This window comes from Schistocerca piceifrons, chromosome 1 (genome assembly GCF_021461385.2).
Source record: "Schistocerca piceifrons isolate TAMUIC-IGC-003096 chromosome 1, iqSchPice1.1, whole genome shotgun sequence".
Lineage (NCBI taxonomy): Eukaryota > Metazoa > Arthropoda > Insecta > Orthoptera > Acrididae > Schistocerca > Schistocerca piceifrons.
This window is the reverse complement of record NC_060138.1, coordinates 943,945,835-943,959,759: the sequence shown is the minus strand read 5'-3', so window position 1 is coordinate 943,959,759 and position 13,925 is coordinate 943,945,835. Positions and strand designations below refer to the sequence as shown.

The window sequence follows — 13,925 nt, the reverse complement described above, 5'->3', positions numbered from 1 at the left end:
CAGCTACACGTTCACAACCGATGGAAGAAAATTATTGCGTACCACTCCAACGATACTACTGAAGTGTAGGCGAAAGTTACAGTGGACAATATCCAATGGGTCTACCACAACCGGAAAGAACGACGGGAGAAATGATCAGAAACAAAAGTGGCGAAGAATCGCGAATTTCATATGGAACTATGACGAAGTACGACAACGATCATTTCCTCACAGTCAGAAAATTTCAACTCTTTCGAGGAGGAAACTCATTATATCCACGAACTTTTATTGTTCAATTCCGAGTAGAATTACCAGAACACTGGACGCTAGCACACAAATTAGACTTTATATGTGCACACATGTCAGGAACAGTCGCAGAAACCATGCAGAATGTTGCAGCGACATGCAGAACGTACAAAGATTTCAGAGAGAAGTTTCTCTCACAATACTGGTCCAGCGAAGCACAGAACAGAGTGAAGTACGAATTATTACAGGACCCATATTTTGAAAATTCAGGAGAGAAGAATCCCGTGAAATTTTTCGAATTAATGGCAAAGGAAAATCAATGCTTAGATGTATCATACAGTGACGGAGAGTTGATTAAATTATGCGCGATGAAGCTACCTTTGAAATACCAGCAATCATTAGTAGGTCGCGGAGGCAATGACGTCGAAGCATTTAAAGGTATTCTAAGGGAACTAGAGTTCATATTTTCGGAAGATGACTCAAGAAAAAGACGAAGCGCACGTGAAAACGAAAGCAAAAAGCAGTGGAATGCACAAGACACAGTACGAAAAAACAATAATTACGAACCATATGATAATTCGCACCAAGAAGCGACAATAGATTTCAACAAAGAACCGGTTATATATTTAGAAGAGAATATGGCAATAACTATAATTCACCCAGGAATGGCAACAACTATTACAGAGGGAACAACGACAACCGGAACAGGTACTGGATAACCAATAGACCGACAAATTATCAACAAAGAAACCACTATCAACAAGCTGAACAAGAAAAGAGAATACAGATAGAAGAGGTGGAGGGTGAGACCACCAAACCCCGATAAACGTTCGAATTGAGAGCTAAGCGCCCATGCCAAAGAGAATGACGCACCGACCCAGGACAATTGCAGCACCTTGAACAGAGAAGTAAAAATCTTATCACGAGAAGAGAAGAAGGAAGAAACAAATCCGCAGGGGCCAGATGAAAACTAAGACAAGAAAATAACAATATCGTGTTGAGACGAAATTAATTGGGAGAATACTGGCGAGGAAGATGAATTACCAGAAGCATGCACAACGAATGTAGGAGGAAAGGACGAAGTAATGAGTATTGCAGAGCTGTTTGAAATGCAAACCAGGAAAAGCGAATTCAATGAGGATAATGCGCAGTCGACAGAAGTTGAAAATAAGTTACTAGTGGGCCCACAACCCAACGTATATAATGACGGAAGCTATGAAGCGATAATTAGAGCATTTAGATGTGATTATGTGGAAGTAGCGACGAAGAAGGAGTAGATAGACGAGGATGAGGAAAAAGTAGAGGATGTTGAAGAAAGCGTAAATGAAGGAAGAAACAGAGAAGTGGAAATAAAAGAGAGAGAAGTAGCAGTCGAAGCTTATCCTACAGAAAGTTCGAATTCACAAGGGAATTTCCTAAAGAGACTCATGTATGATTCAGTGGAGGATTCGTTGATGCAAGAAGAAGAAGAACAGAACCAACCCTTTCAAATTCAACCAATTGTGAAGGCCATGGTAAAGAATATCCCAGTCAGTATGGAGTTGATAACGGAAATGAACTGACTAAGATCTCAGAAAATTTATTCATGCAGTGCAATGCCAATGAGGAATTGCCAGTTCTGAAAACACGTAAGATTAAAGTAAGAGGTCCTACTAGAAACAATGCTGCGGAAGTTATGAGACAAACAAGGTTAACTCTTTCGTGCCAAGGTCAAAAGATCGAAGCCAACTTCGTGATTATACCTAAACTAACTGTAGATTTGATTATAGGTGCAGATTTTTTAAAAGAGAGACGAGCTATAATAGATATGGGGAAAGGTAGCGTAACATTCGTGAATGTCACACTTCTCTTCGAGCAAAAGCTAAAATTAGAAGAAATACCAGTTATAAACAAACAATTAAGAATGACATGAGATGGATGACGAATTAGATTGATATGTACAAAAGGGGGAATCGCTTCAACTCATGTTAGAAATCCATAAAGAAATCGACGAAAAATTGCAAGAAGTTCAAGGTATTTTGGAACACAGTAAAAGAGAATTAGAGAGTATTTTACGAGATAAAGCAGAGGTATTTTTACGTAAGACTGGCAGTATTAAACACTTTCAGTACAAGTTTGTAGATTAATTTTATTACTGGTAAATAATCAGCACAATATTTCAAGATTATTTTGCAGATAAGATCGTCAGGAGAAAGAAGAATGAAGAGAGAGGGAGGTGGGAAAAAGAAAGTAGTTTCAATAAAAACAAAAACAAAAGTAACACCAATAGTACCATAGATTAAGGTGAAGGGATAAAACGTAGATAGTCAAACAGCATGAAATACTAAAATGCTATACACCACGACACTACACAAAAAAATAAAAAAAATCGAATTTGAGGTTTCTTGTAGAAGTTAAGACTCAAAATATCTCAGAATTGTAACATGGAAAGGGCGCCGAAATTTGTAAAGCTTTTTAAGAAGGCGTAAAACAATGTAGGTACTAGACATATGTTAGATGATTATAAGTAAAACTTTTTGTAAGAACCATTGTAAAACACTTCAGCAAGGACGAGATGCAACGACCCACAAGTTGCTATGAGAGAAGTATCAACAAAGAAAAGGACGTAATTAGCAAGACTCATCCTACAAGGCAGAGGCATCAAGAGAAGGGAAAGGACAGTGAGACCAAAAAAGGCCACTTGTAAATCTACTGCTGAAGGGACCGGTGCAGGGACTGACAAGCAAACTCCGGACTTTCACCACTTGTAAACTCCGGGACGCCCCTACTCAGCGGAGCGAGCAAAAAACGGCCCGATGAGAAGACGGCTTTGGCAAGCCACCACTGGCAAAAAATATGTGTAAAAGTCACACTACTGCTATTAAACAGCACGCTGATGCACGAAACTGAAGAAAGCTTTCACAAAGTAAAAATGACACGCCAAAACAATTTATCAAACTGTTACTAAGAGGAGAACTTCAAAGCGACTAGTTATCAATAAATATTTCCATATCTTGCACAGAGAAGAACCAAGAAGCAAGTAAGAAGCAGAGAAAAAGCAGGAAGAACAGAAGTTGAAGATTCACAAGATTGAGACCAAGAAAGAAAATGGGTGAAGAATAGACGACATACCTTCCCAAATCCCTATCCTTCTGTAAACTAGTCATCTGCGAAGTATTACAACGAAAAACGACAGCTTTCAGCGACACATAACGATGACTTTCACGCATACAAAGCCAGTAAACCACGAGATTCGGCACTCACAGCTCCATTCCATTATGGGACCTAAACAACAGCAACACACACTTGCAAAGCCAACAAGGAACAACGAACAAAGCTGTACATCAATTACTTGCCCACATCCATCTCGCTCAAGTCCATCCCCTTCGTGCAAAAAACATTCACCAACCTCATGCTTAAACATTCATAGGATTGTGTGAATGTGTGAAATCAAATTATGTGATATAGGAATTGTGCAAAAGAAACGTGTGGAAAACTAAATAAGTTAAGCACACCAGACAGCTAATAAACTACAAAATAACAGTCATTGACTATGGGCTTGAGTAAAAAATAGACTATCGATAAAAATAAGTCAAAAGTTCTGAAATGGACAGTATATAAAGAACAAAAGTAAGGCATAATGAACACTAAAACTATATGCTACTTATTTTCTCCTCATAAATATAAAAGACTAACTATATTTTACTTATTTTCTCCTTATAAAAACAAAGAATAAAAAATTATCTTGTTGGATGTTTTCCTTTTTTTTAACATTTGTACCATTTGTTAGGATAATATCTCAATACTTGTGTATGCATATTTCTTTGTCAAAGCAATTCTTGGAAATAACTTTTATTTGTTAGTGTAACAATGATGAAATGAGTGTCTAGAAACAAAAACATTTTACTTGTACATGATATTTAGAAAATTTCTTAGGAATAGATTTTACTTAATTACTACATTTATAAAAACAATATTTCTAAGAAAATCGATGTGAAAGACTGCTCACTTTCGATAACAAACTTCTTAAAAGAACAAACTTCACAATGAAATAAAGAAAGAAAATAATTAAAAAATAAAAATTATAATAGAGTAAAAATATTCTTCCCTTGTCAATATAAACATATTTTTGATAAAAAAGTGGAAGAAAATAAAAATATAAATTATGAATACAAACTAGGATAGAACAGAATAACGTAGCTGAACAGTAGGCAACAAAATTTAGATAACAGAATAATTTTTGACTGGCTTAGACAACGATTCAATCATTGCCTAACTTCAGTACAAAAATTACGTTCGAAAGGTGGTCATATGTAAGGTGTCAGGCAAATCCAACACCTTCCATGAAAACCCTGACATGATAAGCAAAACCAGTAGTAAGTCACATAGCTCCGAATAAATCGTGACATTAAATTAACCAAAATAATATGAGTAACGAGTGAGCAAATGGAATACCACAGACTAACACAAGAATGCCTAAATGCATGTCATACCTTCCCACCATGAGACAGCTGCAGTTCCGGGGGAGAAACGAGAACAGAAGCCGAGAGGAGAACCGTGTTAAGCTGGAAGGCCCTACGATAAGGGACGGACACCTACGTCGCCAGCTAACCGCTAGAACCACCCCAGCTGCAAGTTTTAGCGTGAGACTTTTTCGCGTCTCTGTTACGTCAGGACCACACCCCAAACCATGTTAAAGATAGAGCCCTCCAGAAGAACAGTATAGATCGTACGATAACACTATAAGGACCACACCAGCTACAAGTTTTAGCGTGAGACTTTCTCATGTCTCTGTTACGTTGTAAACTTTAAAAACATTGCCCCACCACGAAAAGTATAACGTTTGTTATTGGATAGACAGAATTTTTGTAGGCAGAGCTTAGGGTTAACATTGAGACCCTGACTGGTCAGATGAAAACACAGCCAGGTAGTTTTTTTTAAACCAACTTCGGTAAATTGTAGTAAGGAGAAGTTACGAGGGGCATTGCTTTCGACACAGAGAGCTGGACGGATCTACGCCGGCAGCCGCCCCCTGACGAACACCGACAAGGTAATGAACGCACGCGATGCCACATTTTTGAGCGCATGAGGCTTCACTTAGAACTGCAGAAGTCTAGTCTCATCTGTTACATCCCCTTTTTATGTAATACTAGTGTCGATCGTCAATTGAAGCTCATGGTATTCACATTTGCTACGTAAGATAAAATCTGAAACGCGATGATTTTTCTGTTATATAATTATTGATAAGCGACATCAGCCACTGTAATTTACGACAAGTTAGATAAGTAATTAAAGATAATTGAGGGTCACAGTAGACCATTTTGATAGTTTTCGCTTTTGTGAAACTTATTTTAAACCTAGATTATAGATGTGATATGGCATAGGTCATCCTTCGATCCATTGTAGAACTTGGAAACCCATTCAGGGAATATTCGTTCACATTTTTGTTGAACGCAGTTGGTTTTTATCATCCTGTATTAAAACATTTCCTTTTATCAATAGTGCAATTTACAAACAATGTTTTGCGAGTAGAATAAAATTTCCAATGGTAATCTTAACTGCTTTTTCGACGTTATTTTACCAGCTAACTAAAAATAGGAAGGCCTTGAACCCCTTCCACTAAATTTAGTTAGTATTAAGATTCTTTTACAGGGAGTGCAGTGGAGCTGACGCTGAAATCATTAAGTATTTGGTTATATCATCGCTAGTCTCACAGAACTCTTCTGAACTCTACATGTCATGTGTGGTCTGGCGTCTCCTTACCAGCAACAGGTCCCAGGTTCAAACTAGTCAATTCCCTAAAAAACGAGCTCAGAGCGTCGTTGCGCGAAAGTGGTAGGGAGACACGATATAGAACAAACAGACAGCACGCAGAATGTTAGAGAATTGTTGATGACGCTGTGTGTTCGGGAACGTGTCGTCGATGAGTGACTGTAGAAAGATACAAGACGTATTAGACAAAATTTCTAGTAGCTTTCACCAGTGTCAGCGAGATGTAAATGTAGAAAAATGTAAGTTAATGCGAATTAGTAGGAAAAACAAACCTGTATTGTTTCGATACAGCATTACTACTTTCCTACTTGACACAGTAAAGTTCTTTAAATACTTGGGCGTAAAGCTGCAAAGGTATATGAAATAGAACGAGTGTGCGACGACTGTTGTAGGGAAGGCAAATGGTCGACTAGGTTTATTCGGAAAATTTTAGGAGACAGTGGTTCATCTATAAAGGAGGCCGCAAATAGGACGCTAGTGCAACCCATTCTTGAGTACGGCTCGAATGTTTGGGATTCGCACCTGGTGGGGGTAAATGAACACAGCAATTCGTTGACGGGCTGCTACGCTTTTCACCGGGACGTTCGATCAACACGCAGGTATTACGGACATGCTAAGGAAATCAAATGGGAATCCCTGGAGGGAAGGCGACGTTCTTTTCAGGGCACACTTCCGAGAAAATTAAGAGAGCCACCATTCGAAGGTGATTACAGAACGATTCTCCTGCCGCCAACATATATTTTGTGTAAGGAGCACGGAGATAAGATACGAGAAATGGTTCGATGCGTCGGTGCCTCGGATATATACGGAGGCGTGCAGACAGTTGTTTTTTCCTCGCTCTGTTTTCGAGTGGCACAGAGTACCCTCCGCCTCGCATCGTACGGTGGTTTTCTGAATATGGATGTAGATGTAATCAAGAATGTTCCTCTCTAAAAGCATTTGTGCCTTGCTTTAAATAACGCTAACTTTACCAACATTTGCTAAACTGTTGGTTCTGTTGAGTAGCTGATTCGCCAGTTGTCTTTGAGGGAGCCTACAACTGTACCACTTTCACCAATGTACAGTGTTAACAACTCGCCATGAATCATAGACCTTGCCACTGCTGGGGATGCTTGCGTGCTTCGCCGATATACTCGTAGATAGCAGAACCGTAGGTGCAACCAAAACGAAGGGGTCTCTGTTGAGAGGCAAACAAACATGTGGTTCTTGAAGAGCGGCAGCATCCTTTTTAGCAGTTGCATGAACAACAGTCTGGATGACTGACTGAACTGGACTTGTAATATCTAGCAAAACAGCATTACTTTGCTAGTACTGCGAACGGCTGAAAAAAAAAAAAAAGAACACGGGAAAGCTACATCCGTAATTTTTCCCCAATGCATGCAGCTTTATTGTATGGCTAATGGTTATGACATCCCCTTGGGTAAAATATTCCGGAGGTAATATAGTTCCCCATTGGGATCTCCGGACGGGGACTACTCAGGTGAACATCGCTATTAGAAGAAACGAAAATGGCGTTGTACGGATCGGAGCGTGTAATGTCAGATCCCTTAATCGCGCAGGAAGGGTAGAAAATTTAAAAAGAGAAGTGGACAGCTTAAAGTTAGATGTAGTGGTAATTAGAGAAGTTCGGTGGCAGGAGGAACAGGACTTCTGGGGAGGTGAATACAGGGTTATATATACAAAATCAAACAGGAGTAATGCAAGAATAGGTTTCTTAATGAATAAAAAATAGGAACGCGGATAAGCTACAACGAACAGCATAGCGAAAGCAATATTGTAGCCAAGATAGACACGAATTCCCAGCCTACCACAGTAGTACAAGCATATATGCCAACTAGTTCTGCAGAAGATGAAGAGATTTAAGAAATGTATGATGAGGTGAAAGAAATTATTCAAATAGTTAAGGGACATGAAAGTTTAATAATCATGGGGGACTGGAATTCGATAGTAGCAAAAGGCAGGGAAGGTAAAGTAGTAGGTGAATATGGACGGGGGGGGGGGGGGGGGGGTAAGGAATGAAAGAGGAAGCCGCCTGGTGGATTTTTAATTTTACACAGAGTGTAACTTAATCATCGCTAACACTTGGTTTAAGAGTTGTAAAAGAAGGTTGTATACGTGGAAGAAACTGGAAAGACGGCAAAGTTTCAGATTGGTTATATAATAGTAAGACAAATATTTAGGAACCAGGTTTTAAACCGTAAGACATTTCCAGGGGCAGATCTAGAGTGGTGGCCGAATTCCGGGTAGCTAAATATCCCCCTTTCTTGGTATTGGATTCCGTATCTCGCTCCGACAACCAGTAGCGAAAGTCATTCTGCTACGCAGTTATGAATTTGGTGTCAATGCTGTTAAAAATTTGTTCACCACGTCTACTTTTGGATTGTGGTCAAGATAAATATTTTCTACAAAGTTCAATTGGAAGTTCTTTCTGATGTCAAGTAAGACGTACTTTCAAATACACTGAAGAGCCAAAGAAAGTGTTACATCTCCTTAATATGATGTAGGGCCCCCAGCGAGAACACAGAAGTCTATATAAACACAGCAAGGCCAGTGGAACGACAAAAAAAAAATTGGAGCGACACATTTTGCACGGAGATATCAGACTTTCTGCGCGGGTTCTGCCTTGGACTACATCAGAGCCGGGCAGATTTGAATCTGTTTTCGGTAAAAGTACGAAGTGAACTGGCGAGGACTGTACACTGTCCTGGAGCTCTTAAATTTCACGAAAGTAACTGTTTGTGAGCCACTCGTGATGTTGACAAAAGTGCGTGGCAAGTGGTGACATTATTTTCTGCTTTTAAGGCGAGCAATTGTTTTTCGGTGATTACAAGTCAGGACGACACATCATTTTACTTGAAACTTTCCGTTGAGATCACCTCTGAATTGTTAATAGTGCTGTTTGCGGTAGGGGTGTTAGTTACGATACTAAGACTTATTGATTGTGAATGTGAAGTTTTTCAGAATATTTCAATCATTTAAAACTCAAAATTTTTATTTACAGGCACAGTTCCTGATCACATTAAGTAAATAAAACGTGGCAAAATTTTATTTTAGTGAGCAAAAAATAAAAAGCAGCAAAATTTTCTTTTAGTGAACACAAAGTGCAATGTGGACTTGCAGACTGGATATTTTCTTCATCGCGCTCTGGTTGGGCACAAAAATAGAGTACAGACTATGGAGGTCGGCGGAGATAAGTGGAAAGCACTCAATGACAATTAAAAGCTATTGTAATAAGGAAAAACACGGAGCATTTAATTATAACACTCCGCTCCACACGCTGCATAGACAGTAACTGTGTAAGGGAATTTATAAATTCTGGTAAGGCGTATAAATAATACAGATCTTGGTGGCATTGAATCCTTTACTGTGCAGATGACGCATTTCGGGCATAACCATCATCAGATGACCATTTAAGATCATTACGTGCATTGACAAGAACGCTGAATAATGTTTGTACAAAGGTCAAGCAAAGCATCTGTTGACGTGCACAAAGGGTAGACATAATCAATGTTAGCATATAAAAGTTCCGTGACTTTATGACCAAAAAATGTTTCGAATTTCTCTGAGCACTATGGGACTTAACATCTGAGGTCATCAGTCCCCTAGAACTTAGAACTGCTTAAACGTAACTAACATAAGGACATCACACACATCCATGCCCGAAGCAGGATTCGTACCTGCGACCGTAGCAGTCGCGCGGCTCCGGAATGAAGCGCCTAGAACCACTCGGCCGCTGCTGCTGGCCGACTTTATGACGTTTCCATGGTAAATTGTATGTAACTACATTACCTCACGAACTACTAGTATAACAACAACCAGTAGACCACTAAATAGACAGTCTGTAATACTGCAACTCTAGTCAGCTACTGGTTTGTCTACTCTTTGTACACGACAACATGTTTTGCCTGACCTTCGTATGGGCATTATTCAACGCTCTTGTCAATGCTTGCAATGATCCTAACTGGTCATGTAATGATGTGCTACACCCGAAACACATCATGAGCACAACGTAGGATAAAATACTATCTGGATTCCTATTACTTACGCGCCTTACCAGCACTTTTAAATTCACTTTCATTGTTACTATTATTACGGCCACACACCTCCACCAGGACTTCAGGACCGATTTAGAAGCTGTATAGACAGTTTGAACGTCGGTTTTAATCATAGTCCTAGCATGAAAATAATATGGCCTAATATTCAAATGGATTTTATTCAGACTGACATAGATCCTGGAAGCCTTCGCACTTTAACAAATTCCGGTTATGAACACGGGACTTTGGAAGTGGACGATAACTGTGTAGGGAGCAGGTTCACAGCCGGAAAAAGATTTTCGTGCTCAGGACCGTGTGGCAGAGGCGAAAAGTAGGACATACCTGTATCTGACAGAGAGCACGCTGGGAGACAGACGGGATTTTTTTTTTTTTCTGTGGCACAGTGTCAGAATGGATTACCTTGTTGAGAGGCTGGAGGGCTTACCTGTAGATTGGAGAGGTGGCGCCATCCTTGAACCATATGACGAGCGCGATCTCTCCCTCGGTGGGCAGGGCACACGGCAGCTCGATGGTCCCCCCTAGCACCGCGGTCACGTCTGTCACCGACACTGCAACACAACACATCACACACCGGGATCACTCCTGGGCGGCTAGCTGTGCTGGCGAGGTACACAAGTATGGAAACGGTAGCGTCCCAGAAGCTCTCACTTAATTTGTGATAAGCAGATATTAGTGTGAAAATCACTTGAGAATAGCAGTAGCTGCTAACAGTCGTTAGGACACAAATCCGGTAGCTTGTTGGTTCGAGATTTGAGGGCGCTCGAAATTTATTTATTGAGAGTAAGGGAGAAGATTTGGCGATGATAGTCATGTAGCTACTTAAGGAGGAGGTTTAATGCTCTCAGTGAGTCACATAGCCACTATTAAGCCGCAAAATTACTGAAAATTTTTGGCAGATTAAAAAAGTGTGCCGATCAGGCACTCAAACCTTTCTGGAACAAGGTAGGGCATGTGATACTGGACGAAGTAAAGATGAGAAGGTGAGTCGTGAGTCGGGATTGGGTAGCTCGGATAGCGGAGTATTTGTCCACGAAAAGCGAAGGTCCCGGTTTCGTGTCCCAGCCCAGCACACAGTTTTAGTATGTGAAAATTTTTCCAATCAGCGCACATTTCGCTGAAGAGTGAAACTTCATTTCGCAGGTTTGAACGACTTTGTGTGCCGTCTTCTTGGAGAGGTGATTGTTATATTAGTAGTTCGTGGGGTAGTTCAAAATATATTTATCAGAAATATACCATGGAACGGTCACGAAGGCACGGAACTTATATATGCTAACACTGCTTACGTCGATGTCTGTGATGGAAGAACATTAACATCGATGCAGATTTGTTAGAATCTCTGTTTTTATGTCGGATTGGTGCTGTTGCCGAATCAAGTCTCACAACGAACATGCAATCATGTCTGATGAGCCAAAAATCTTGTTCCATGCGTCTAGCTAATAGGCTTATGTTATCAAACCAGCCTTTCAGATCAGTAGGTACAATGCCAGCTTTAACAGGAACTGAGGCTGTACTTCTAGTGGTGCATGGAAACATGCGCTCGATGCTGGAAAGCTACACATAAATAATTTAATGTAATCAGCATCGCTTCTGATGTTTCCAATCACAGACAAGAAACAATATCTGGTAGCATGTGAGTGTACAGTGATTTCAGGACGTCTTCGTGACGTTACACGGTCAACTAACTAAGCAAAAAGTACTGCGAGGCCAGCTGGTTCGACATTGAAAGGCTGGAGATGACGATAACTCATTGAATGCTTAGGTTTGCACGTAAATATAAATATTACGCAGCAAGAGTGTCGAGGACATTTATCCAATTCGTCATAGTGAAATACAAAGTTCTCGTAGCTGAGATTAATGCACGGGCTCTGTAATGTCGTCCCCGTACTGTTGGTACGAACAGGTTCAAATGGTTCAAGTGGCTCTGAGCACTATGGCACTTAACTTCTGAGGTCATCAGTCCCCTAGAACTTAGAACTACTTAAACCTAACTAACCTAAGGACATCACACACATCCTTGCCTGAGGCAGGATTCGAACCTGCGACCGTATCGGTCGCGCGGTTCCAGACCGTAGCGCCTAGAACCGCTGGGCCAATCCGGCCGGCGATACGAACAGGCTTCAAATGAATTAAATCACAGTGAAACACGCTGCCAGCTCACGATGATCCCAGGAATTTTGAACAAACAGGTTAGTATAATGTTCCGATCCGACGAATTTAAAACTCTTTGACATCTATATCATTACAGACGAAGTAACGCTACCGTGTTGGCGTCGGAAGACAATAGGAAGTCTCTTTAGCGAGGAAACTGTTTTGGTTTTTGTCTGAAGTGCTTTAGAGAAACATTGTATGACCTAAATAGTAATGGTGGTGGCCTATGTCGATACAAATACATTAACGTTAAACAGATTGTTACGTACAATAGGGACTGTCATTCTCATATGTTTAGTTCTCATGTGTTTAGCAGGTAACTACTTCACGTTCTGTCTTTGCTCGTATCACTGACCCTAACATATTAACAGAATTAAAATATCGTGGTGTAATAATTCTATACAGGTAACTAACGTCTCCTACATACAGAAGTGCATCCTGCTATTCTAATGCACAGTATCACATTTCTAGAAGAGATTGAAATTGAATCAGCTTAATGAGACATTATACATTACATTTCTGCAAGAATATTTGTCTAGATGCGTTCTGAAGATATATTCTAACATTAATTTCACTAACAGTTGGTATTACGAAACGGTGAAGACTATACCCAAGTAACAGAGATATCATTCACTGAGAACTTTGGAATTACGCAACGGACATCTGCATGAAGTGACCACGTCAATGTCAGATTACGGTTGTTTGCTTCTTCAAAGGTAGACTATTCGTCAGGAAACACATTTTTAGCAGTATGCATGTTCTGCCAGATATATAGACCGGATGGTGCATCCAGTAAATGGAGGACATGTCCCAGTATTACATACAGAACACAATAAGCCGGTTCCGAAGGAGACCTGCAGGCCGCATCGTTCCTCTCTCGGGAAGAGGTAAGGGCCACCGCAATGAATATGTGTCTGGCGAATAACTCTAGGCAAGAATTAATGGCGCTCCTAGTAAGGAAGGAGAGAACTGAACTTAGTGCCCGGTCGACATTGAACTTATAAGAGAAGGAGCAGTATATCAGATGGAGTGGCGGTCGGGAGGAGGTGGGGGAGGAACCAATGCGATATTCTCGCACTGTCGTTTAGAGTAGTAAAGCAGAACCTGGAACAGTTAGCTGACTGCACATCGTACTCTCAAGCTAACAGCCCATAATTCGAAACCCGGGTTGGTCTTAGGATTTTTCTCTCACAGTTAAGATATGAACAAAGCATACTCCGCAGAGTTGTGTAATGGGCATAAAAATAGTCTTCAGTAACAACATCCTTTTTTCATCAATCTTCATTATATGCTGTGTATAAAGAGGAACCATGGCAGATAAGAGCGGAATGTCGTCTAAACTGAAGTCATTAGCAGAGAGAACACAAGCTCGGATTGGACAAGGATTTTTGATTTCGACTCCAAACCCTTTGTGGAAACAGTGGTAAACATAAATGTAGATGGCAAGATAGGGATTTGAATCCAGTTCTCCAAAAAGCGACCCCCCCCCCCCCCTTCGTCCGTAAAGAACCAAAACGTACCGCGATTATCCCGTGTGCTCCCTAAATCTGGTGAAATGTCAGGGCGGCGCAAAGCAAGGGTACAACACCATCACTACGATGAGGCCCTCAGAGGGACCAGTACAGTTCGTCACTGTTCAAATTATTCTGCGAAAACCGAGTAGGTATAATTTACTTGCATTTTAAAACAGCATTATTTCACAATAATTTTATAATGCATACTTCTCTGTATCTGTCACACAAGTTT

At 40.5% G+C, this 13,925-nt stretch overlaps 1 protein-coding gene across 1 annotated transcript in view; it reads right to left on the bottom strand.

Moving 5' to 3' along the window:
• LOC124776730 (immunoglobulin superfamily member 21-like) overlaps nucleotides 1-13,925 on the bottom strand; it is a 933,147-nt gene that overhangs the window by 364,108 nt on the left and 555,114 nt on the right. Inside the window, exon 2 of the mRNA XM_047251852.1 lies at nucleotides 10,456-10,579. Within this exon, the coding sequence (XP_047107808.1) occupies nucleotides 10,456-10,579 (124 nt within the window). The remainder of the gene's footprint in view (nucleotides 1-10,455; nucleotides 10,580-13,925) is intronic.